This window comes from Phaenicophaeus curvirostris, chromosome 11 (assembly GCF_032191515.1).
Source record: "Phaenicophaeus curvirostris isolate KB17595 chromosome 11, BPBGC_Pcur_1.0, whole genome shotgun sequence".
Lineage (NCBI taxonomy): Eukaryota > Metazoa > Chordata > Aves > Cuculiformes > Cuculidae > Phaenicophaeus > Phaenicophaeus curvirostris.
In genome coordinates, this window is record NC_091402.1 from 20,352,950 (window position 1) to 20,378,779 (window position 25,830).

General features: G+C 51.1%; 3 protein-coding genes across 4 annotated transcripts; 2 read left to right on the forward strand and 1 right to left on the reverse strand.

Moving 5' to 3' along the window:
• Positions 1–346: 346 nt before the first annotated feature.
• RBM5 (RNA binding motif protein 5) lies at positions 347–15,611 on the reverse strand. Its single transcript, XM_069865553.1, has 24 exons — positions 15,452–15,611; positions 14,818–15,280; positions 14,350–14,505; positions 12,289–12,358; positions 11,732–11,805; positions 9,328–9,411; positions 8,606–8,666; positions 8,395–8,460; positions 8,084–8,244; positions 6,933–7,030; positions 6,414–6,501; positions 6,124–6,201; positions 5,964–6,036; positions 5,345–5,430; positions 4,962–5,040; positions 4,615–4,706; positions 3,902–4,066; positions 3,267–3,413; positions 3,115–3,186; positions 2,491–2,670; positions 2,218–2,292; positions 1,639–1,736; positions 1,433–1,562; positions 347–1,038 (listed from the first exon to the last, which is right to left on the reverse strand). Exons 1-24 carry the CDS (start codon positions 15,466–15,468, stop codon positions 913–915), a joined length of 2,739 nt encoding a protein of 912 aa, XP_069721654.1. The 5' UTR covers positions 15,469–15,611; the 3' UTR covers positions 347–912.
• A 2,670-nt stretch (positions 15,612–18,281) lies between these two features.
• Positions 18,282–22,928, forward strand: PARP3 (poly(ADP-ribose) polymerase family member 3). Its single transcript, XM_069866298.1, has 11 exons — positions 18,282–18,421; positions 19,079–19,316; positions 19,483–19,608; positions 20,017–20,208; positions 20,582–20,717; positions 20,959–21,185; positions 21,337–21,489; positions 21,635–21,712; positions 21,957–22,134; positions 22,341–22,487; positions 22,596–22,928. The coding sequence occupies exons 2-11, from the start codon at positions 19,131–19,133 to the stop codon at positions 22,763–22,765; spliced, it is 1,593 nt and encodes a 530-aa protein (XP_069722399.1). The 5' UTR covers positions 18,282–18,421; positions 19,079–19,130; the 3' UTR covers positions 22,766–22,928.
• A 634-nt stretch (positions 22,929–23,562) lies between these two features.
• LOC138725399 (probable G-protein coupled receptor) lies at positions 23,563–25,805 on the forward strand. Of its 2 annotated transcripts, XM_069866301.1 has the most exons (3): positions 23,563–23,872; positions 24,244–24,751; positions 24,989–25,805. In XM_069866301.1, exons 2-3 carry the CDS (start codon positions 24,354–24,356, stop codon positions 25,581–25,583), a joined length of 993 nt encoding a protein of 330 aa, XP_069722402.1. In that variant the 5' UTR covers positions 23,563–23,872; positions 24,244–24,353; the 3' UTR covers positions 25,584–25,805. The 2 variants fall into 2 exon arrangements, with proteins under 2 accessions (XP_069722402.1, XP_069722401.1); XM_069866300.1 differs by having other exon boundaries at positions 24,244–25,805.
• The last annotated feature ends 25 nt before the right edge of the window (positions 25,806–25,830 follow it).

Consider the following 25,830-nt stretch of genomic DNA (forward strand, 5'->3'; position numbering starts at 1 on the left):
GAAGACAGACACAAGCCTGGGTGACAGAAACCCTGTGCCAGGCTTACCCTCCAGCCTTCAGCCCATTACCCACAGAGCCCAGCTAGCATCACCCAGCAGCTCCTGAGCATGGCCTGCAAGTTGCAGGACACATTTTCGCTTGCCCTCTCCTGCTCCTCTAGCTATGACAGCAAGAGACACAAGGAGATGCGGCCCTCCACCAGCCAGCACCCACACTGAAGCTCCGAGAAGACTGTGAGCAAGGCACAGTGCAGGGGTGAAAGGAAACAGAAGAGCAGAGCACTGCGTGAAGGAGACATGACTCTAGGATTGAAGTCTCATCAAGAAGAAGCAGAACCAGAGAAAGGACAAGTAGCATTGGCAAGTGGTTCTTCATTCACCCACCGAGAAACAGAAATAGTATCGGTTTTCGATGTATTTCTTTTGGAAATGAGCCAAACTGGCAACTAGAATCAAAGTCTTCAAAAAGTCTATACAAAGATGTATCATACAAAATGTACAGGAAAGTCCTCCAAAAAAAAAAAACAAACCCAAAACCAAACCAAACCAGACAGACAATACAACAAAAGGAGAGCAAAGACGGTGTGAAACCACAGCGAACAGGTCCTGCTCCGGCTCAGGAGGGCAGGAGCGGCATAAGGACAATACGCTCCAAACACAAAATACATTACACTATGTACAGTATCATATAAACATCAGCATCCCCTTTGGTCTAACCAGGAGCTCTCCAGCATTAAGTTGGGGCAGTTCCAGACAACCTGCTCATGGAAGTGTTACATGCCGAGAGGGAAAGAAGTCCCAAGGGAACGAAATGGTCAACTCAAAACCATAACCAGAATACAGCCAGGCCACCAAGGCTACAGAGTTTAACAGTCAGTTCTGGCTAACAAGTGCTTTGAGGATCAGAGCGTGTTACTCCATCTCCGTGAAGCGAGCAAACATGGCTTTCCGCACCGCGTCCTTGTATGAATCTGCAGTAGAGACACCATAGGAGCTGCCCTTGGCTCCCAACCCAGCTCCTCTCATTCGTACTTGGGCCTGCAAGGGAAGAGAAACAGGCTGTGAGCTCTGCACTGAGAGGCCACACCAGTACACAGGACATCACCAGAACACCCCTCAGTCCACCCAGCTTCCCAAGCTCCCCAGGGATCTCAGAGAGTCATAAATGCTGACAACAGGAGATTAGACTGCACACAATAACCCGTGCTTGCCGGCTTCACGCTGCTCCGGCCACACCCCAAGAGCAGCCAAGATGGAACCGCGCAGCAGTCCCACCTCAGCCCCAGCTTTAGCATCCAGTGGGACCAACAAGAGCAGGAGCTAATGTGAAGAGACAGCTTTGCTTTTCTCCTTCCACAGGAGATCTTCAGCAGCAAGTGCTTCTGCACAAAAAAGGCACAAAACCTAAAAGGAAGCATCCATGTCTGCTCACCTCAATGGGTGCTGTGATGCCCTGGCACTTTCTTCCCAAGCCTGAGCCTTCCCTCCAGCCCATGGCCTGCAGCATCTTGTTGCCTATGTTACTGTTGTCAAGGCCGTCTTTGGTGGGCTGCTCGTAATTACTGCAAGAAGAAGAAGAGTCAATTAAACTGCTCATCATGCACTGAAGCGACTGCAGAGAAGCTTTTGGATACATACACTGTGCCAGCGTCGTAGACCTTCTTACGCTTTGGCTCTGGGGGCTCCGGGATGCCGTACTTCTCCCGCCTCTCTGCTGCTCTGTCTCTGTATTTCATCTGCAAAAGGTAACCAGACTTAGTACTGATTCAAAGACGGGTTTTTTTGTCTTTGAGCTATGGAAGTGAGTTAAATGCCCATTATTACAGCAACCTGTCCACTGCAGCCTGCTAAAACATGGCTTGACTAACACCACAAAAAGGAAAGCCTCAAACACAAGCCCTTGCAGCACTTCAGAATTTATGCTAGGATCGGAAAAGCCGGTCCCAACACCTGCTGGATTAACTGTAGTTGCCACACGAAGATTTCTGGTCCCAGCCTGGCAGTCCAGAGCTGGAAGGACCCTTCCCTGCTTAAGCAGAAGCTGTGGGATATGGGACACTTTTCTCTCTGTGTAACAGGACAGCTCTGAACCTTGACCCAAGAAGGGGTTGGCTTACAAGGATAATCTCAAGTGATGTGTGGCAGGATAAGGAGAGCTCAGCACAGCATCTGTGCAGGTTTTCCATTAGCTACTCATCTGCTCGTCTCAACACTGACCTCTCTCTCACGCAGCTCCAGGGCTTCAAGTTCCTGCTCTGAAAGCTTTGATCGCCTGTAGATATCCATGTTTTGCTGAAACAGAAGACACTTATTTGAGAACATGAAATGCACGACAGTTCTTATTTAAATAAGCAGCTGACTTCTGAGAGAGCAAGAACCCATCTGCAACTTTAAGAGGAATCGTTTTCCCAAGAACAACGTGTGCCACTGCTTTGCTTACACAGTGAACTACAGCTACCAACAACCTTCTTGACAGCACAGCGCAACTACCTTGTGCAAGTCGGACAGCTGCTGGTGCCGAATGAGAGCGTCTTTGTTTGGGAACTGCCTTCTACACAGCAGACAAGCCATCTTCTTCCAGTCAGTCAGCTTCTCCTCCTCGTTCTCCATTCTTTCCAGTAAGTCCTCATCGTTATCGCTGTCACCACTGTAGGCAGCCACTAGGCCCCGCTGGAAAGGAGGGACAGTGTTAAGGGGACTGCAACAGCATCACCACAGCTCCGAGGAGAGCCCAGAAAGAGAACGCAGCCTGTAGATGTGTTCATTGCACAAGAATGGCATCACTCTCTCATTACTAAAGATGAAACAACTCAAAAGAACCACATGCTACAGTGGCCACAAGGCTAAGCTCCCACTAGCCAAAGAGTAATTTGAGTACAGAGTTTTTAGAAACCTCAAAACCTCAACTGAGCTCGAGGCTAGAAATCACAGCTCTTCTCAGCCTATCTCAAGTCACCCAGCCTACTGCGCTCACACAAGGCCACGGTAACCACCAAAATGTTTTACAAGTGATGCCATGGAAATCCAGGTTGGAAAGCAGCATCTGCTAGACCTCCTCTGAAGTGCCTTACCAGTAAGCTTTGAGAATAGCTCCATCAGGTATTTCGTACTCACCTTGAGTGGATTGTCATCGTCCCCATTTTTCATCACATCTGGCAAGATTTGCTGTCTCTCAGACAGAGCTCCCTGCACAAGACAAGAAAGCCATGAGCACTGAGCTCTCTGCCACACCACACCTGGTTGCGTGCTACTGCCAGCACCTTCACCTTTTTCTCAAAGAGGGCAAAGCCCGCATCTGCAGCTGCCGATTCTTTCCGCTCCTCCTCCCTGGTGCTCAGTGGCTGGAAGCTATTCTTGAAGTTTTCTTTCTGCTTGTTCAAGCTCTTTGCCCAGCGCTCCATGTCTTTAGCAATCTGAAATGCAGGCAGTGATTAGCTCCCCTCAGCTATCCATCTCCTATAACACAGATTCAATCTTGCATACAGTTCCCAGAACAAATCAACCCACTACCTTTTATTTTTACATCACAGGACACTGGATGTAGTGCAGCTGTTTCCCTGTATACAGTGTTCAAAGATACCGCAGCTTTCTTGTTTGACTGTATTAACCCCCTTCTTATCAATCTAATCCTCTAAGTGACAGCTCAGTTATACTCCCACTGATTCTGGCATGATTCCATATGTTCCTCCTATGCAGAGCTTATTTCTGCACTGAAGCCTTGCCAAGTCCACCTCTCCTCAGCCCTCGACAACTCCACCTCTCCTCAGCCTTCTATAATGCCTGCAAATTGCAGACATGCACCCCACTGAGTATCATAGGATCTCCTTTGTCACGGAAGGAGAATTATTAACCCATTCCACAGAAGACTTTAGCCCATCTGCGGTTCCATTTTGTCTTTTACCTGTTGAGCTGTTTTACTCTTAGGCTTCTCTTTCTTCTCCTTCACTTCTTTGGTGGTGGTTGTGGTAGCTGTTTGTTGGTATGTAACGCCCTCCGCAGCAGGCATGTAGGTCTCCTTTTCACCATCCCAGTAAAGATACTGCTGGGTTAAGGCATTGTAGTAATACTGCCGGGAAAAAGAAAGAGTCAGACAGTTAAACACCTCATACCAGTTCAGCTTCCACGGAGAACCGAGCAAGCCATCCGATTCAGACAACCACATTGAATGGGAAGGCATTTTGCAGAGTCCAAACAAGTTCTGCAGACCCCGCAAAGAAATCAAAAAGCATGAAGTGGCCAAAAACTCTGTCCCTAAACACAGGCATTCTGCCCAGCAGCATTATGGAGAACCTTTTGCCTCTCCCAAAAGATGACCCACCAGAGTCCAGAGCTGGGAGCTCTTTGCTGTGAAATAGCTCAACGAAATAGCTCAATTACAGTGTCTGTGACAAGTGCCAATCCTACGTGGCCAAACTGTGAAGAAAAATTAAGGAAAAGATAGAAACACAGGGCTACACCAGAGGGAAGTCAAGACCCAGCCCTAGGCACACTGCTGAGAGTTATCTGTTACATTGGGTATTTCGTGCACCTCAAAGTTACTTGCACTCATATGATGAGAGACAGGGAACCAGCGGACCTTAGCAGTTAAGACAGGTGGGAAGAGCTTGTGTTTACCTGGGAATTAGGATCATAGTAGAGCCCTGTTACAGGATCATAATAATATCCTGAAGATTCATCGTATTGGTAGGTGGAAGTGTCAGGGACAGCTGTAAAAAAATTAAAGTGTGGTCGTTCCAGTCGAATTCAGACAGGCATCGTTCTACATGTCAGGTACAATTCCATCATTATTAGCAGCCATGACAGCTGACGTGCCTGTAAAGGGCTCTTCATCACCTGTACAGAATGCACCCTCCAGGAACAGCTTCACCACTGAGATATGGTGATAGAGCACTCTGCCACAGCCAAGTCTCTCTTATACAGTGACAGATACCTGTCCCCAAGAGTAACTCCCCGTTGCTTACCGTACTTGGTTCCAGGGACTACGCCAGTCGGAGGAGCCGTCTGTGCCTGAGTGTTGGTCGTAGATGCTGCTGACTGCGTCTGAAAAAAAAAAAAACAAACCAGGAACCTCAATTAGAAAATCTGTCAACAAGGTGCAAGAAAACCAGGAACGCAAGCCAAAGCACACACCAACATACAACTAGCTCCTCTTCACGAGTTCAATTAGCACACTATCACTGACAAGGAATGGTTGATGACTTACGAATACATGTGCTGTGACTAACCCATGGACACTCAGCAGCTTTGCTGTACCACCCACTTTAAAAAGCAAAGGCCACAGCTAAGCCCAGTATCCCACATAACACTGGCACTGAAAGCAGGGAGTAATTAGTGCTGCAATTACCGTAGAGTCAGGTGAGTTTGTCTGTTGATTATATAACTGAGGACTCTGGGAGACAACTGCAGCTGTGGTGGTAGTGACCGGAGCTCCTGCCAACAGAGAGCAATAATGCATAAGCCAACTAATTTGTAAAACAGTACTTCATCCTAGGGCTAAAATTACTTTGTTTACAGCTTCAGCTCCTAAATCCAGCTCCAGCAGCCAAACAAGGCAATAGATGTTCAAAAGGAGACAGACACACAGTGGTTATTTTCTACCCAGACAAGGAATAGTTTCCTTTTCAGGAGGAAATATTCTGCTCCCAAAGCAGAATATCCTGGCCTCTGACAGCTGCTAGCAATAAAGATTTGTCTAGAGCTGCTTACACAGTTCTCATGAGTTCAAGGCTTTGTCAACAGTCTGAAACAGAGGCTGCTCTCTCATCTTGCAAGACTAGAGGCCCCACTTGAATGGATTTGATACGGTTCTCTAATAACACATACTCATTCAGACACTCTGAGAGCAAAATGAGCCAAGTCTCTCCCTTTACCCAGCAAACTAATGTAAAGGCTAAGATAAAAAAACCACTGTTGCAAAATTATCATTACAAATAACAGCGTCTCTCAGATACTGAAAGTACTACCTGATATGGTAGCTGTGTCTGTGTCCAGCACTCCTCCTTGATTTTGGTAGTACTGCTGATAATCCTGGGAGTACTGTGAAGGGAGATGAATGACAATGCAAGATGAACAATGCCCAAATTACAATCACCTACTCGTCAGAGCACAACTGCCACTACTAACCTGTGCATACTGTGTGTAGCCGTCCTGTCCCGACTGGAGGTAGCTGTAGTCAAGAGTGCTGCCCTCTCCAGTCTGTGGCTGAAATTCAAGCACATAATCTTTGTGAGGGACAGATATGTTACCGCATTTAAGAATTTCAACACTGCTTAGGCTTCAGCGTAACTGTTAGAGCAGATCTGTCATAGCAGCTTTGGTCAGTTCAACCAAGTAGGAGGGCAGAAGTGAAATTCCATGCACTACATTTTCATTTCAGGAACGCAGGACTATGAGTAAGAGCCTCCAAATCGTACCTGAGTGGATGACCACTGGGCTGCAGCAATGGCTGTACTTGCCACTGAGAAGGCGCTGACTCTGTTACCGTCTGGGAGAAGTAAGTCTCTGTAACAACAAAAATCACATCTGAGTAAATGTTGCTTTTTTTCTCCTCAAGTGTTTCCCTATGCAAGGGGGTAGAAATCACTCTTACGTGTGGATTTCTTGGCAGTTTTAAAACATTCTGATTGTAATAAATGAGCCAAAGCGCTGCTTGGCAAGCAAAGGAACTTTAGGTTCTTTGTTGAACAGTCAATGCTAAGTAACCAGGTCTCCAAGGAAACAACCCTGCTGCATATGCAAGCAGTTACAATGTTATCTTGAGAGGACTGGAAATAAGGATAGCAGAAACACTGCTTTCACTCTCCTCACACACAGTGAAGAGCAAGATGCATGCAATACAAGACAAAGGATGCAAAACTTTAGTGACAGTAATCTTAATAAGAGCCTGGGTGACAACAAGAAATAAAAACAAACCAACTGCTATCGCAACTCACTTTCTGGCACTCTTTGCAAAGTCAACACCAATCGTTTTGCCATCAATTTTTAATGGTGGTTGAAGACTCTGTAAAATCTGCAGCAGCTGAGAAGCATCCTACAATAAGAAATACTCATTATAAAAGGCAGGTTACTGAGGAGGATCCACAAGTTCCCAAAGCTCCATCTTTTCACATACAGCCACTGAATCCAGCTACAGCTGTAAAATCGCCATCCTTATACTATACACAGAAACAGAAATGCACAATGGGACTTACCGCAACCCAAGTGCAAACAGTGCATATTTCCCCGAGTCTCTGAACACTGAACGTGTTCTAAAATCTAAGCTTTATAAAGCAAATATTTGTCCAAATTACTCCAAGAGGAAGGACAGCAGAGACCGAGATCATGCACCCATTTCCATCCAAAATCTGGTCCACACTGCCTAAAGCAGGTCCAAACAGATCATGTTGCTGATCGAGTTTGGTTTATAGCATGATTTAGGTTGGAGAAGACATTTAAGATCATCAAATCCAACCATAAACTTAACACTGTCAAGTCCACCACTAAACAATGCTTTCAAGTGGCACACCTACACAAATTTTAAATAGCTCCAGGAACAGATTCTTTCACCCTTCAGGGACCCTTTACCAGTACATGACCTCCCGCTCACAGTTAATAGGTTTTCCTTCTACCTCACTGCCATCTCCCATGCTTCAATAGACAGTTACTGCCTACTGTCCCACTCCCATGTACCCTCAAGAATTCGTCTCTGCTATCCCTCTACCCTCCCACTGGATGCTGCAGGAACATCTCCCTTCTCAAGCTGGAAGCAGCCCGATTCCATGCAACTTCTCCCACATTATATATCCCAGACCTTAATCTTTGTAAATTTAATACAATCTCAGACCCCTATTTTTGTGATCTAGCACAAAATGCGCCTTCAATCCAGAACAGAACTCTGCTACAAGAGCAGCCTTCCAATGTGCTCAACATCCCACCACCTTCTTTCCAAGCTGCAGCCAATGATGAAGAGCTTCAACACACTGAATGTCAATGAATCCTTGGTGAACTTGGGCAGACCTTCAGACAGCTCAAAGACTCTAAATGCTTCATCTACAGAAGCACGTTAACGAGCTGTTTCTCTCCAATGCATCGGTAAGGCCCTCACCATGGCAGAAGACAGCTGCACAAATGCAAAGCCTCTATTCTGCTGAGTCTGCTTGTCTTTGATAAGACGAATATTATTGACTGCCAGAGACGCGTACGGAGACAAGGCAGTCATGATGGATTCCACTACAGTGTGAGGAGCAATGTTTCGGAGAATGATGGCTGAGGAGAAAACAAAGGATGAGATTAGCTGTGCATGTTAACAGCTTTCCACAGTACTTCGAGTTCTTCAGAGGGCAGTCTAAGGTACAGGAAAGACTTTATTATCTGTGTTCGTATTTCACATTCTACAAAAAAGCAAAGATAACTTACTATCACAGTAATAATCCACAGACTGAACGGCTTCTGCTGCTCCAGGTGGCACCTCCTGTTCTGAATCTTTATAGAAGGAAAATATTTTAGTCACAACATGGTTTGCTCGCTCAAACCTCATTTCACATGCCAGCCTAGGACGCACAGTGAACTTTGTTTTTGACAGTCTCCCACAAAATCAAGCACAGCCAAAGAGATCGATGTAACGTACCAAATTTGTCTGCTCCACAGCGGAAGCATTTTAGCCTCCTCCTGAAGTTGTAAAGGCAGCACTGTGAGGAACAAGAACGGCCTAGTAAGAACTCGGGTCATTTGTAAGCGCTCTGGCATTTGCTGTCCAACAGTGAAAACAAGACATTCATACGAAGAACCACAACAATGATAAACACAACAGAATAATGGAGAACAGCAAAAGCCACCAGTGTATGCATTGGAACTGCTTTTCAGAACATCCCAGCTACCTTCTTCCTAGTCCTCCTGAACTATTCAGTTCTTTTTAACTGTGTAGGCTTCAATTCACAATTGGAGGCAGAGTTTACTACTTCAAAAAGCACCATGTTAAAATGAAACAGAGGCTTGGAAACAAGTTATCATTGCGGGGAAACAGTGTAGTGGAAGACTGACAAACAGGCCAGTCTTCATCTTACTGAATCATCTCAGCTTTGGAGGAAGATCAAGAGAAGCACACAGCTCAATGACTTCAGGTTCCACTACAGCTCATTGTACAACCTCTGTCTTCTGGGGAAACATCTCTACCTTCCATTTACTTTGCCCCCAGAGCTACGAAAACTCTTCATTCCTGCATTTCTCTATTCCAATGACGTCATGTGAACCCGCAGTTGGAGCGGGTGTGAATGATGCATCACTTCAAAACCCTGAAATAGTAAAGAATGCTGAAGCAAATACAAACTCCCTCTGATAAAAACACTATACCTTGTTGCAGAGCCAGTCCTCAAATTTAGGCCTGGGGTTGCTGTAGTGCATCACAATCTGCTTCCCCTGAATCACCAGCTTTTTCTGCAAAAAAATTGGTTTCAATTATTCCTGTATCGAGGCACACATGTTCATTTTCCCATGGCAGAGCACCCTTCGGAGGAATCAGTGCTCCTGAATTAAATGGACAACATGTGGGGAGGATGTGGAGGACAACCACCGCCACCTACACCCTGCCCATCCAATCCTGCAGAGAGGAGGACGAGGGCAGTAAGAGAATGGGATGTGGAGCAAAGATAAACGGAATCAGGGAGTGTTGAAAAAGCTGCCAAACGCTAAACGCTGACATGGAACCAGGAAGTGTCTCGAAGGAGACAAAGTCCTAACCTGCAGCATTCAGGATTAACACAGTTTTACAAGTCTCTTTGTCCCCACATTTCTATTCACTTCTGGTATAGCACTGAGCTGCTTTTAAACATGTCCTTAGGTGACTGCTTCATTTCTTCCCCTACTCCAAATACCCCAGACCTTTAACAACCACATTTGGGATTACTTTTCCAAGCATTTTCTTCACAAGTGTCCCTTTGAAAATACAGTAATTTCTCCCAAAGGGACCCTACTCAAACTTCTTGGAGGCTGGATTACAAGTGCCATCAACTGAAATGCAACTCATTTTGTGAGTGGTTTCCTTTGACTAAAGCATCAGTTCAATTGGAAGCCTGCACGATTCGTGTTCTTCATTCAGGCAGGAGCTCTCCAAAATGAGTAACTGAGACTGCAAGTGAAGCTTCTCCAGGGTTAGGAAAAGTTCATAATGCTTTCAGGACATCCTCTTACTCTGACTTTAGAGGAGTTAGAAATTTACACCTATTTAAGAAGCCTTGACTCTCAGCCTCACACTTCACCAAGCGTGGGTTTGCAGAATGCCCTTTCATGGCCATCAACCTATTTTAGTCAAACAGGTGGAAGCGCACGTGGGAAAGCGCATATTAAAGAGGCCAAACCCCAGGCATTTTAATAGAAAAAACTACTTTTAGAGCAGGTTAGCTTTCTGCAGAGGTACCACGGAAGTGCCAGGACCAGTGGCTTTTCTGATAACAGGGTCTGACACAGATCTAGCACGTAGCATGAACAAGCCTCTCACATTCTGCACAACTAAATAGGGCAAAGCCATTTCTCCTACCGGCAGGAGGGAGGGTTGGAGGGCCCAGCACCCACTGGATATGCACACATAGAAACAAAGCTGCTGGCACAGTTGCAGTACATGATTCTTTTCATCTAACAGTCAGCAACCGGGCTGCTGGGGAGATTCTATGGTTTCCCTGCTACTAGGGTGGCTGGTTACTGGAGTGAATTTGAATATGTTTCAATAAATTATGCATCAGTACAGCTTTGTATATATTAAAACGATCTTGTTTCTGCAAATAAGCTCAGCATTAATTTACTGCTATAAATCCTCCTGCTGCATCTCCAAACCTACTGAGCAGCACGTCACAAAAACAATTTGAACGCTGCTCTCTGGCTGGGAAAATCACTTATGGTATGGGACATGTGAAACACTATTCCAGCATGAGGCACACAACATCCATCTGCTGGATCTAACGGCCTACAAATCCATTACAGCGCCATTTCTTTACGCATAAAGCGAACAGAGCAGAACATCATTCCTCATGCTGCCCAGCATTAGATACTCACATTAAATTCTCAGCTGCAAAATAAATGCTTTAACGCATTTTGCTCACTTTGACAGTATTTTTAGGTTCTGTTGTTAAAACAGATTAGGAATATTCAAGAAGGAGCAAAAGCCAGTGAAACTTGTTTGCAGCAGAAATCTCTCTGGAAAAGAAACTAAAGGACTCTCATCGTATTTTGGCTCCTTATCAAAACATACTCAAAAAAAGCCAAAATATACAGCATAATATATATGACACTACCAAATTCAGCTGAGATACATGTGCTTTTCCTCTGGAAGAGCCAGTTCTCCCTTTTTAACCAGGGGAACACACTATTGCCATGAATTGGCACTTCTCTTTCAGGATTAATACCAATGGAACACAGACATTTGGTGTTTTCTCTGGCGACAGAGAAGGAAACACCAAGTGGAAATAAGGTTTTTTAAGGACTAGTTACTAAACATTCATGAGAGAAATCAAAATGAACCGATTTTAAACAATGGCACATTTTACCAAGGAGTGCTCAAACCAGATGGTTTTCCTTTCCTAATGTTACTCGATATTTTGTCCTGCTGTTACAAGTTTTAATATATACAAAGCATTTATTCTTTCAAATCAGTGTTACGGAACAAACCACTCCTTCCACCTTTATTTTTTTCCTTTTTTTTTTTTTTAAACTGTACAGACTTGTTCCATTTTCAGGAATATCTAGACTTGGTGAGTGAAGCAACCTGATTGGCTTCCATCCAGCTGGTAGCATCTTGAAAGTGATAAAACTCCACGAAGGCGAAACCACGGCTTACACCTAGAGACAGCATTCAGATATAGACGGGATACTTGTGTTAGTCAGTTCCTTTAAAACAGGCGAATCTCTCTCCAACTGCTTCATTACTTCATGACAAAGCAGCTTTACAAATGCGACGTCAACTGCTGGGATCTGCTCGTTATTTTGCCATGGCAAGGAACCAAGCTCCCTTAACTGGCTACATTTCACTCCATTTGAATCCATGTTTAAAGGTAACCATGCAACAGACTACATACTATTAAAACAGGTTTACACTACTATTACTTACCAATACCTGTTAACAAAAACCCCTGTAGACAGACTTCTTTTAACATCTTGACCAGCTATCTAAAAGTCTTCCAAAAAGCCACATTCCTTAGCCATGGCAAACCTTTTATTTTTTTTTTTTTATTGCACGTGCTTGCAGTTTGGGGACAATTCTGGATACTCTTTTGGGCTGGGGAAGAGGAAGGCGATGTCAAAAACTGGATTAAGAGCTCTCACCTGTCTTTCTCTTCATCAGCCTCACGTCTGCAGGCTGAGGGCCTTCAAAGGACTCAATAAGCTCCCGGATCTGTGCAAGATATTAATCAAGAGTTAAATTTTCACATCTTGGCAGACAGCTACAACAATCACAGATGCAGCCTACCTTACAGTCCATACAAGAGGCACACAGAACCGTAACATTCTCAACACTATCTCTGAGAAAAAGAAAATATTTTGGAAGAACCTCAAGGGAGACCAATGAGCACCAGAGAATCCATATAGATCTCTGCTACACTGAAACAACTGTAGTCTTCACTTAGACCACAGAATTCTCCAGAACCTGTATCACTACAATCTTTTATTCCAAGGTTATTTGTGTGGGATTTGGCAAATACCGTACTCACTACAAGGTTTTTTATGAAGAACACTGCTAGCATCCTTCCCCACGTATATCTAAATACCCCTGACTCCTTGCGAAGGAATGCAATGACACTATACTGCAGGCATCATGTCTGCACTCTTAAGCCTCCTGCTGCTACTCTCATCCAGTTCCCCTTCTGTTTTTCAGAGGAAAAAGCAGGTTTCTGAAAAACGTATCATCAAAGAACAAGCAAAAGAAATGTCAGTTCTTCAGCCATTACAAAGCTGTTTTTATTTGTGGCACAGGCTACATAAATTACTGTGGATAGGCATACAAGAAGAAGAAAGGTTAATGAGTTTTTTCATGTCAGAGCAGAAGATAAAAGGCTTTTAGCAGCTCCTCCAGAAGTTAAATTACATTATATACAACAGTGCTGCTGAGCAGACTCAAAACTGATCTAAAGCTGCCTGTTTACATGCTGACTGGCACTGACCTCTTCAGTATACATAGCTCTTTTTCCACAGTAACAGTGGAAAAAGCTGAAAAATGTGTACATGATCAGAAGTGAAGTAAGGTTAACTTAAGAAAACTACTAATAGTTCCAAGATGCATCATTTACATTCTAAACATGAGTCCAGAATTAAACATTCCCATAAATTATGCCACAGTTATCTGCTGTAGAGCTACAATAACACCTCAGAGACAAAACTGTTCTGAAATGCTGTGTGAAATGTCTGACTGGGTTGTCTCATTCAGATGCAGGAGCCTCCACTTCATCAAGCACTTATGAAACCATCAGACCAGTACACAATAATTAAAAGAATGCTCAATATTAGGAAGGTATTTAAGAATCAAGAAAAAAAAAGCAAAATCTCCCTCCCATCTCAGAAATGGTGCAAAAGGACTCTTTGTTACCAACTGATGCACAAAGATCTGAGGCAGAGGTGGAGCCTGCCAGAAAACAAACTGGAATAGCCCAGCTTTTGCAGGGTTCCCACCCCCTTCTCAAATAACAGCTGCAGGCTTGTACCGCAGTTATCAAAATAATCCAAGAAGGAAGAAAAAATATCAAAAAATAGTGAGAAATGAAAGCCCAAAGCTGATCATCTTGAATATCTTTCCATCAAAAAAAGTCAGATAACCACGTAGCAAGCTCATTTGCACTCGCCCCGTCAGCTCCACAGCAGCCATTTTATGACTCCCACAGCTGTACCCGCACAAAGCAGCTCTGTGCAGAGCTGCACTCGGCTGGAGAGCTCGGGGGTGTAACCCCACCAGTCAGAGCTTCTGGTCTCCACAGAGACCCGGAAAAATTCAGTTAGGTACCCCCTTCTCTTGGTTCCACCTCCCTTTCCTTTCCCAGAGGTGGTGGAAGGAGAAGAAACAAAATCTGCCTTTTCCCTCCTAAAAGGGAAAGGAGAAAAAAGCAGGTAGATTAAAATCTACCCTGTGGGAAAGCATCCAAACGTGCATAAAGAAGACTATTCGCAGATTGTTCCGCTTGAAAGAAAGTGGTTAACGTTCAACTGACCTCTGTTATTTAACAGTGACAGTTTAAATCCTTTTAGGATTCAAAATGGCAGTGCAACCAACACACCACGGGGCCACCATGATGCAGCTTTCCACAAAATGGCAGCAGCGACTACGACACAAACCTGCTGAGAGCACCATGCGTTTCCCTGGGTGCAAAAAAACAAAGCCTCTTCCCGGCTACTTACATCGTTCTCTGTAACCGTGATAGGAAGGCCACGTAACATGATAGTTTTGCTTTCTTTCTCATCGTTAATGTCGTTCCTGTAGTCGTGCTCTCCATAGTCGCCATCAGAATGGTAGCCATCTTCTGATTTGTCACTGTTCCTGCGCTCCCGCTCCCTCTGAGAAGTCAGTGCCCAGAATTAACCACTGTAACTTCTAACGGCTTGCCCCCATAATGCCACAAAAGCCGAGCATAACAGAAAAAAACACATCTCCCCACACCATCACCTTTCCCAGGTTCGGTCCTGGCAGCCTCGGGACCCCGGGACGCCAACGCGGGGACCAACCTTCTCACCCAGGGACTGGGCTCTCTGTCCCCAGGAGGGCTCACTCCGCAACCCCAGTCTACGGCCGGGCCACCAGCACCCACCCGAGCCTCCTGCCTGCCCCCAGGGCGGCCAGGGCTGCGGCCACCGCTCCCCTCGACTCACCTCAGGGCTATCATAGTCGCGGCTATCGTAGTCTCTATCATAGTCGCGGCTATCGTAGTCGCGGCTGTCGCGACTGTCGTAGTCTCGGCAATCCCGGCTGTCGTAGTCCCGGCAATCGTAGTCCCGGCTGTCTCGGCTGTCGTAGTCTCTGCAATCCCGGCTGTCGTAGTCCCTGCAGTCTCGGCTGTCGCGGCTGTCGTAGTCCCTGCAGTCCCTGCTATCGCGGCTGTCGTAGTCGCGGCTGTCGTAGTCCCTGCAGTCGCGGCTGTCGCGGCTGTCGTAGTCGCGGCTATCGTAATCGCGGCTGTCGTAGTCGCGGTAGTCATCGTAGCGGTCCCCGCGGCGCTCCTCGCTGGATCTCTTGTAGTCCGAGTCCCTGCGCCTGCTGCGGGGCTCCCGCTCATCACGGTCCTCCCTTTCCACGATGGAGCCATAACGCCCGCTCCGCTCCGTCCTGCTCACGCTGCGGGAGGACACGGGGCCGCGCTCAGGACGGGAAGAGACCCTCGCCATCGCCCTCCCCCCCTCCCCCCATCACCTTCACACCGCCATGGCCCCCTCCCGCCATCGCCACCCCCATTTTCCCCTCTTCCTCCCTCCCTTCTCGTCCCCTAGCCCTCCCGTCCTCGCTCACCGCTTGTCCGAGCCCATGACGCCGTCCGCGATCCTCAAGCAGCGAGCGCAGCGCTAGAACCGCCACCACGGGCCGCCGAGCCCGAGCGCGCAGCCCCCTCACTCCCTTGCCACAAAATGGCGCCGAGGTGACTGGACGTCTTCTATCCAGCAGCCACCGCGCCCGCCGCCTGGAAGCTTCCAGGCTTGGCGCATGCGCGACGGCCGGCATCCCCCTTTGCGCATGCGCAAAGGGAGGTGCCGGCCGCGAGGTGTGCCGGGAGTTGTAGTACAGAGTGAGGAAGACTGCCTGGCCCCGCCCCATCACGCAAGGCATGCTGGGAGTTGTAGTGCGGCGAGGGGAAGGTGCATCCCCCCGCCATATCCCCCCCCGCCATCCTGGGTGTTGCTGGGTCTCCTGGCTGGGGCTGTCCCCGAGCCCCCCTGTATAGTCATACAGATTTTGAGAAACGCTGGTTATATATTCAAGGAATATTGGTTAACCGTACATAGAACTCGTATCCCCTGCTCTCAAATGTACATCACGGTTTCTTTGTGTCTTCAGAATCCTGTGATGCTCTTTATCTTATCTCCTTCCTCATTGTCTCCTCTTGGTGAGCTCAGGTCTGCTCTTTGATCCTGCTGGGGAACTGTCCTTGTTTTCATAGAATCATAGAATCATAGAATCACCAGGTTGGAAGAGACCCACCGGATCATCGAGTCCGACCATTCCTATCAAACACTAACCCATGTCACTCAGCACCTCGTCCACCCGTCCCTTAAACCCCTCCAGGGCAGGGGACTCAACCCCCTCCCTGGGCAGCCTCTGCCAGCGACCAATGACCCTTTCCGGGAAAATTTTTTTCCTAACGTCCAGCCTGAACCTCCCCTGGTGGAGCTTGAGGCCATTCCCTCTCGTCCTGTCCCCTGTCCCTTGGGAGAAGAGCCCAGCTCCCTCCTCTCCACAACCTCCTCTCAGGGAGCTGGAGAGAGCAATGAGGTCTCCCCTCAGCCTCCTCTTCTCCAGGCTAAACCCCCCCAGCTCTCTCAGCCGCTCCTCTTCTTCTCCAGCCCCTTCCCCAGCTTCGTTGCTCTTCTCTGGACTCGCTCCAGAGCCTCAACATCCTCCTTGTGGTGAGGGGCCCAGAACTGAACACAGGATTCGAGGAGCGGTCTCACCAGTGCCGAGTCCAGAGGGAGAAGAACCTCCCTGGACCTGCTGGTCACGCCGTTTCTGATCCAAGCCAAGATGCCATTGGCCTTCTTGGCCACCTGGGCCACTGCTGGCTCATGTTCAGTCGGCTTTGACTAGTAAACAAGCTAAACTCCTGTTACAATCACATCCTTTGCTAATGCAAGCTGGCCAGGATTTGCCTTCAGTAACATACTAGTTTTAGACCAAGAACAGTTAGTCCTCAAAGAATATTTATTTAGGTTATCCAATTATGTCTGGAGATTGTCCGCACATCATCTCACGAGACAGATGCACATCACAAAAGCACAAACCAGCTGCAGCAAAACCCACCAACCAATTCTCACAGAAGGGACCTGCAAAGCTCATCCAGCCTAACCCCCTTGCTGTGGGCAGGGACACCTCCCACTGGACCAGGCTGCTCAAAGCCCTGTGCCACCAAAACTTGAGCACCTCCAGGGATAGGGCATCCCCAGCCTCTCTGGGCAACCTGTGCCAGGGTTTCACCACCCTCATCACAAGCTTTTTTTTACTTATACAATCTAAACCTGCCCTCTTTCAGTTTAAAACCATTGCTCCTTGTCCTGGCACTATAGACTGGAGTAAAAATCTCCAGTTTTATATATTGAAAGGTCACAGTAAGGTCTCCCTTGAGCCTTTTCTTCTCCAGGCTTAACAACTCCCTCTCCTCCAGCCTGTCAAGGTCCCTCTGGAGGGCATCCCTCCCCTCAAGTGAATCAACCGCATCACTCAGCTCCGTCTCACCTGCAAAATTGCTGAGGAGGTACTCAAGTCCCACTGTCTATGTTATTGAAAACGTTAAAATAGTACTGAACGTAGTGTGGACCCCTGAAGGACACTTAGACATTGAGCCATGGACTACAGAAGCGGGAAGTGAGGAACCTTTGGAGAGAGTGGTGGGCCCATGGAAGGACCTTTACCTGGAAATCGAGGCATGGAGAAGCAAAGCAGATGTAAAGAAAACGGAATCCTTGGGGAAGCACCTTTTATTCCCCAGGCTCAATCCCATCCACCACATCCCGTTCTCCCACATGGTCTCCATTCCCCTTGTTCTCACCCCTCTGCCTTCAGTCCTTGCTTGACCCTGTGGGGAGGCAGCGGGTGGCACACGGCATGGGAGCCTTTGGTTTCCTCCTGCCACCAAGGAAAACTAAATCAGTTTTTTTAGGAAAACTAAATCAGTTTTTCTGCCTCCAAGAGAGGGCACAGGGCTGTCCCTTCACTGACGTTGCCTCATGGCAACCTAGAAGCTACAAAGCCACTAATGCTCTGGCTCTCACAGCATCCACGTCCCCTCCAGGAAGGACAGCTCTGTCTTTTGCCCATGCCACCCGTCCCCACCGGCTGCCTGGGGGTGTGAACCTCGTAGCAGGGCAAGTTTGCTGTCAGGAAGACACAGCGGTTGCTGGGAACTCTTCAAAACATCCTCAAAGGTCAGTCATCTGGTCCTCCTCCCTGCCTGATCCTCAGCCCTGCCTGCCTGGCAGGGACCCAAGGGAAAAGATTTAACATGCAGCATGGCACCGGCTTTAACCCTCCGGAGGCTGTTTGTCGCACAGTGTGGTGGAAGGGGGGCTGGCTAGGTGGGCAGCGGGTCCCACCATCTGGGAACCACCTGGCAGGCAGGCAGGGAGGCAGGCACACCAGCCACGGGGTGTCTGCGCCACCCGAGGGCGTGACAGCTGATTTCGCTGTTATCCTCGTCCGCTGCTTCCTCTTGCCTAGGAAAAAAGTTTTATTTCCAGGCAGGCTGCCCAACCTGCCTGAAGGAGGGAGCAGGTAGGACACGGCCCCTGCTTGCTCTTCTGCCACCTTTGCTGCCTCTGGGACCCCCTGAGTGGCTAGGAGGGGGGCCCAAGTGCCCCCTCCCCATGCTCAAAACAAAGCACCGTGCCCTCATCTTGTGGGGCGCTGCACCCCTTCACTGGGCTTGGGGGGGATTTGGAGGAGGGCATTGCATGTTTAGGGGGGGCATTGCATGGTTTGGAGCGGGGGCTTTGCATTCTTTTCTCTCTTGCATGCCCTGGGGCACACAAGGCTGGGGGGAGACCCACTCCTGCGAGTCCCTGGTGAGCTGTCCAGGTTCCCCCTGTCCATCCAGGAGACCTTAGTCCTCTTTCAGGTCTTCTGAGCTGGATTTGCTGCAGAAGCAGCTGTGTCATCCCATCCCGTCTCCCCCACCCTGTTCACCCCCTCAGCTCCATGTTGCTGCCTGTCTCTCCCCTTTGGGCTCCCCTGAGAACAGGAGGGTGCCGAGGGGCTCTGCTCCCACCTCAAGCAGAGCAGCAATGCTGAGATATTTTGGAAGGGGAAGTCCCATCCCCTTCTCCAGCTTGGCTGTGGGATGGAGGTGTAGGGAAAAGGAGGTGCAGCCCAGCTGGACTTTACCCAGAAGGGTGACTTGGCATCTCTTGCCTCCTGCTCTGCTTCCCCCAGCGAACTTGCTGAGGGGTTAAGGCTGTGCTGGCCCTGCAGGAGTGACTCAGCCATGGCCTCCAAACGCCATGCGTCATCGCTGAAGCAGTCAGATGGTGGGAGCAAGAAAGCTAAGAGAGGAGGAAAAGAGGAGGACGCTTGGAGCTCCACCTTGGAAGCCCTGAAAACTGCCCCCAAGGAGAAGCCCCCTGCCACCATTGATGGGCAGTGCCCCCTGAGCAGAACACCGGGCGCCCGGGTAAGAGCAGGACTGGGATACCCAGTGGGGTTGGGATGGGGGGACCTGGACAGGAGGGATGGGAGGGACTCAAAGATCCCCCAGTATCCCTGCTGGGACAACTCTTCAACCTCCTCGTCCCCAAATGCTGCTCAGATGCAAGCCCAGGCCATGCCACTCACTGTAGGTCTATGAGGACTATGACTGCACCCTAAATCAAACTGACATCAAGGCCAACAACAACAAGTTCTACATCATCCAGCTCCTTGAGCACAATGGCGCCTACAGTGTCTGGAACCGCTGGGGCCGTGTGGTGAGTCCAACACAGCACTGCGCATCCCTCCTGCCATGGCTGTCCCCACCCTGCCTTGGGACCCCCAAAGGTCAGGGATGAACCTGGTGGTCCTCATCCCTTGCTCCTGATCCTAGAGCAGGCAACCAGTTGGCCCTGCTACAGCCCCGTGTTGGAAGGGGCTTCAAGCATGTGTCACCACACAACAGGGCCAGCCCAGCCAGGGGACGTGGCACCTGTCACTGGGGTGACAGTGAACGTAACACCCCAGCAAGGAGTCCTGGAAGGACCCCCAGACCTGGTTCTAGTGCCTCAGCATGTTCCTGCTCCCTGCCCCGCGGCCCCCCTGCTCCCAGGCTGCTCCCCCCAGCACGGGGCTGGTGAAGCAGGGATGAATCGGGGATCCTGACCACTTCTGTCCCCTGTCAGGGGGAGGGGGGCCAGTCCAAGCTCATGCCCTACACCTTCCTGGAAGCTGCCAAGAAGGACTTTGAAAAGAAGTTTCGGGAGAAAACCAAGAACAGGTGGGAAGAGAGGGAGAACTTTGTGGCCCAACCAGGAAAGTACACACTCATCGAGGTGCAATCAGGAGCTGGGCAGGAGGTGAAGGTAGTCCTCGAGGTGAGTGTGCGGGACAGCTGGGGCATCATCACAGAGAGGTGGTCCCCACATCCCACCCTGACCCATTGGGAACCAGAACATCTGAACTGGTCAGCTGCATGGGGTGGGTTTGGGGAGGGGGAGAGATCTGGGTGTGAGCTGAAACAGCCTGTGGGCAGAGATTTGGGGTTGATGGGTTGGGGTGGCGTGGGAGGACAACCCAAGCAAGCATCATGGGCATCTGGGTGGTGTCAGTGATGGAAAATACCAGCAGTGCTTGCCTCTTCGCTCTGCTGCTTGAAGGGCCAGGCTCTCCCGCTGGGCAGCCGCGGTTCCGTGCCCCTGCAGCCTCCTGCAGGCTCACAGGCGGCACGGTGATGCTGGGGGTCTGCAGGTGGATGATGTGGATGGGGAAAAGGTCTGCAAGCAGCGGGTGCTGCCCTGCACGTTGGACGAAGCCACGCAGGACCTGGTGTCCCTCATCTTCAGCAGCGACATGTTCCGGGACGCCATGCAGACCATGAATATCGGTAGGAGGTTGTGGGTGGCTTGAGGTGGGTCAGGGGGTGCAGGTGGGGAGGTGAACAGGGCAGGGGTGCTGGTGGGTTTTAGAGTAGCCCTGCTGACAGCTTGGCACCTGGTGGGATTGTGCCCCCCCCCCAAGTCAGGTGCCCGTGTGTGCCTGTGGTCGTGCTGCGGGTTCTTAGAAGTAGGTGTGGGGCAAATGGGGTGGATGAAGTCACTCATTCCCTGCCCTGTGCTGCCATCCAGATGTGAAGAAGATGCCGCTGGGAAAGCTGACCAAGCAGCAGATCGCAAAGGGCTTTGAGGTGCTGGAGGAACTGGAGGCAGCGCTGCAGGATCAGTCCCCGCCGGCCGCCCGCCTGGAGGAACTCTCCTCCCGCTTTTACACGATCATCCCCCATAACTTTGGGCGGTCACGGCCACCTGCCATCGACTGCCCCGAACTGCTGCGTGCCAAGAAGGACATGTTGTTGGTGAGATGCTAGGGGACGTGGCGGGTGGCATCCATCCCCACGGAGGGCTCCTGCCTGTGGGACATGGTGATGCTGGCAGGAGGCTGGCCTTGTCCTGGTCCCCCCAGCACAATGCCCAGTGGTGAGGTTGTCCCTGGTCTGTGCCTGCCAGGTGCTGGCCGACATTGAGGTGGCACAGAGCCTGCAGGCGCAGAAGGTGAAGGAGGAGGAGGAGGAGAAGGAAGTTGCCCACCCGTTGGATCAGGATTATGCCCTGCTCTGCTGCAAGCTCTCCCTGCTGGACACGTCTTCCCGGGAATACCAGGTACCACTTGCTCCATGGTGCCCCGTGATGGGGAACAACCATGCCAGGACTGAAGGCACCCCAAAGGTCCCCACTGTCCCAGGGTGGGGCACTACTGGGGTGGCTGCCTGCATTCACACTGCTCTCCTGCCTCTCTCCCTGGCAGCTGATCCAAAACTACGTGACAAATACCGGGCCCCAACTCCACATCCTCAACATCTGGCAGGTGGCCCGAGATGGTGAGGTGAGAAGGAGATGATTATCCCCATCCCACAGTGGGGAAACCCTGGCTGCACTCCAGGACTGCGCTGGGGCTCTGGGTTTCTCCACCCAAAGTGGTCTGCAGCCCATCTGGCCAGGGGCAAACAGACTCCCCTGTCCCTCCAGCCTGGCATGGGCGTTGGACTGGGGAGACTGGGTGGTGATGCCCCAACCCCAGGCATCCATGACTCCCCGCGCGGACAGCCCTTAGCTCTGCTTCTCTCCAGGATGAGCGCTTCAAAGCCCATGACCTGCTGGAGCACCGGCGCCTGCTCTGGCACGGCACCAACGTGGCGGTGATCGCGGCCATCCTGAAGAGCGGCTTGCGCATCATGCCCCACTCGGGCGGGCGTGTGGGCAAGGGCATCTACTTTGCTTCTGAGAACAGCAAGTCAGCCGGCTACGGTGAGGGTCCTGGAATGGGCAGGGGTGCTTGGTATGCCGTCAGGGTCCATGCAAGCCCAGCTGCCTTCGCAGCCAGACAGCTATGGGCATGGCAAGACCCTTCCCTGCCTTGGTAGCCAGTCCCTGCATGCCAGGGTGGCCTGGGCACAACCAGATGTGAACACCAGGACTGGTGCCATCATCCCTATCCCTTTCTTTCATGGCAGTGGTCTGCACATCTGAAAGGGTTGGCATCATGTTCCTGACAGAGGTGGCCCTGGGCAAGCCCTACCACATCACCTCTGATGACTCCACACTGCTTAAGCCGCCTGCCGGCTACGACAGTGTCGTGGCTTGTGGCCAGACGGAGCCGGGTGAGCCTTGGGCAGGGGGGGAAGTGCGAGGTCTGTGGGGCTGGGATGGGCACGGGGTGGGGAGATCTTGGGCTTGACATGTTGTTGGTGGAGTGTCTTCTCACCCAGACCCCGCACTGGATGAGGAGTTGCTGCTGGATGGCAAGAAGGTGCTGGTGAGCCAGGGCAAGCCTATCCGCATGTCCGCCTACAAGAACTCCCGCTTCGACCAAAGCGAGTACCTCATCTACCAGGAAAGCCAGTGCCGGCTCCGCTACCTTGTCCAGATCCGCTTCTGAAGGTGCCTGGGTGCCGCATAGCCCTGTCCCACCACCAGCTGGTGATGCCCACCAGCCCGGAGCACGGTCATGTGGGCTCTGGCCACCCCATCTTGGGGTTGGCTAGGGACAGGCCGGTCTGGGGACAGAGCTTTGCCAGTGAATAAAAACACCGTGTCTTGTACCGAATAGTGCCAGAGCTTTCCTGCCCACGAGGTCGGTGTGGAGCAGGGAAGGGGTGTGGTGGGTCCCTGCAGGGGTGGTGGTGGGTGGCACCGAGTGGGTCTGCAGCCTGTTGTGGCCACCTGGTGCTGGCAGGTGAAAGCTGGTGGCTTTGTGAGCCAGGTACCCTCGTCACCTTAGCAAGGCACTTCGCTCGTGCCCATCCCTGTGGTGTCAGAGCTGTGGAGGATGAGCAGGATGTGCTGCCCTGCTTGGGCGTGGAGCAGCTCATCCATCCTTCTGGAGGGCGAGTGCTTGCCCCCCCGATGCCACGCTTGGTGCCGTGCCTGCTGTCCTGTCCCAGCCTAGTGCCCGTGCCAAGCCCCTCTCTGTGCCCCTCCTCACCTGTCCGGGTCCCCGGGGCGCTGGGGAAGGATAATTCCCAGCTGGGTTACTCTGATGCCCCATGGATGATCCAGAGCACCTGGAGGTGGGGAGGAGACACCACAGACCTGTCTGTCCCCTGAGCGCTGGGGACCTTGGGGTTGAGCTGTCAATAGAATCATAGAATCACTTGGTTGGAAAAGACCTTTAAGATCCTCAAGCCCAACCGTCCCCTCCTTCTAGTCACAGAAGGACCAGGTTTGCAGAGTGGGTGCTCGTGCTGGTGGGACACAGGGCTCAGGGACCCCTGTCCCCCCTTCCCAAGCCCCCGCTGGCTGCTAGGACCCAGCAGCTGTCCCCGTGGGACCAACACGAGTGCAGGCAGCGCCCGGGAGTGACAGCTGGTGCCATCCGCAGCTGGCGGGCGCAGGCAAACAGGATGACGAGCGGGTGACAGGGAGCGAGGAAGGGAGAGCGCGGCCTTGCACAAGGGCTGGCAGCCCCTGATCTGCTGCAGGAGCAACGCCGGCGAGAAGGAGCCCTGGCAAGAAGGAGAACATCACCCACCTTCCCAGGACCAAGGTGCGCTGGGTCTTCTCCACCAACACCACGGGGTCCCTCGCGGCTGGAGCAAGGAGCGGGGATGGGGCAGAGGGGTTCGTGCTGTCCCCCCTCGGGGCGTGATGGTGTGGTTGGGGCAGGTTTGGGGTGAGGTGACACCCCAGGGATGGGACGTCAGCCTGGCACGAGAAGCTGCTGGTCCCAGCAGAGCTGTCGCTGGCCAGGCTGGGGACAGCACGGATGCTAGCCCTGGGGCCAGCTGGGTGACACGAGCTCATCAGGCACCTCTCCCTGTTCCCGCATCTTGGAGAGGTTTGGGACATCTCTGGGTTTCTCCGTGGCTCTTCTTCCATTTGGTTCTTCTCCCTCATAACCATTCCCCTCCCCAATAGGCAGGGAGAAGACAGTGGCCATGATTGTGGTGGGGTTTCCTTCTAAGGGATGCAGGAGAAGAGCCCTTGCTGCCCAGGCACCGGAGCTGCTGGCTTAGTCCTCAGAGGGGATGGCGAGCCGAACGGGGCTGAACACCACAGACAACCTAGAGCTGCTCTATGTCCCCGAGCAGTCCATCGCCCAGGAGGTGGTGGGCCTCTTCTGCATGGTCCTGCTCACCCTTACTGCTTTGGTGGCCAACACTGTGGTGATGATCGTCATTCTCAAAACTACCCTTGTCAGGAAATTCATCTTTGTCTGCCACCTCTGCGCGGTTGACCTCCTCTCTGCCATTTTCCTCATGCCCCTGGGGATCATCTCCAGCTCCTCCTGCTTCAGCAGAGTGATCTACAGCATCGCCGAGTGCCAGGGCTTGATGTTCATGAATGTTTGTTTCATCAGTGCTTCCATCCTCACCATCTCCATCATCAGCGTGGAGCGCTACTACTACATCGTCCACCCCATGAGGTACGAGGTCAAGATGACCATCAGGCTGGCGGTGGCTGGAGTGATCTTCATTTGGGTCAAGTCTGTTCTCATCACTGTCTTGGTCGTGGTGGGCTGGCCTCAAGGCAACGGGGCCACCAGCGCCAGCCGCTGCACAGTCTACTGGAGCCCTGGAGCCTACAAGACGGTTTTCGTGATCATCTTCAGCACTGTCTGCTTTGTTCTGCCCACCATCATCATCTTTGCTGTCTACTGCAGAGTCTACCGCGTGGCGCGGACGGCATCCCTGCAGCACGCGCCCGTGCAGGCACAGGCGGTCGTGCCGAGGTACCGATGCAACTCCATCGCCAGCCAGGTGACCATCATCACCACCAGGAACCTGCCGCTGCCCAGGCTGATACCAGAGCACTTCTTGGGAAGCAACAAGGCCATCCTCACCTTGGTCCTCATCGTGGGACAGTTCTTGTGCTGCTGGCTGCCCTTCTTTGCTTTTCACTTGCACTCCTCTGTCACCGCTGGCACAGTGGGTGGTGGGCATGGGGAGATGGTGGTCACCTGGATTGCCTACTCCTCCTTTGCCATCAATCCCTTCTTCTACGGACTGCTGAACCGCCAAATCCGGGAGGAGCTGGCCCGTCTCCGGCGTAGCTGTCTCAACCGGCCATTGGGCCAGGAGCTCTGTCTTTCTGTCTCGGAGGCTTCTGTCCAGGAAAACATCTTGCAGTTCCTCCAGAGAGCAACCTGCACACTGGAGACCCATGCCAGCTGCATCAGCCCCAGCCCCAGGAACAGGCTGGACCAGACCAAGATGGGCTTCCCCATCCCGGGTCAAGCTCCTGAAGAAAGCAGCTGAGAAGCAGGAGGTCCTGTCCCACCATGCTGGGTAGGAGGGTGGGCAGAGGACCTGCAAGAGACCAATCAGACCTACTAGGACCCAGCTTCTTGGGTTCGGAGGGGTCCTCGTTCAGGTTTTGCCTCTTTTCTGAGCTTATGGTGGAAGATGGTTCTTCACCCAGGAGAAGGCATCAGATCTAGGGAAACCTCATCTCCTTTCTGCAGGATGGGATTGTCTCTGGTTGCATTGACGTGCTCTCCTCAGG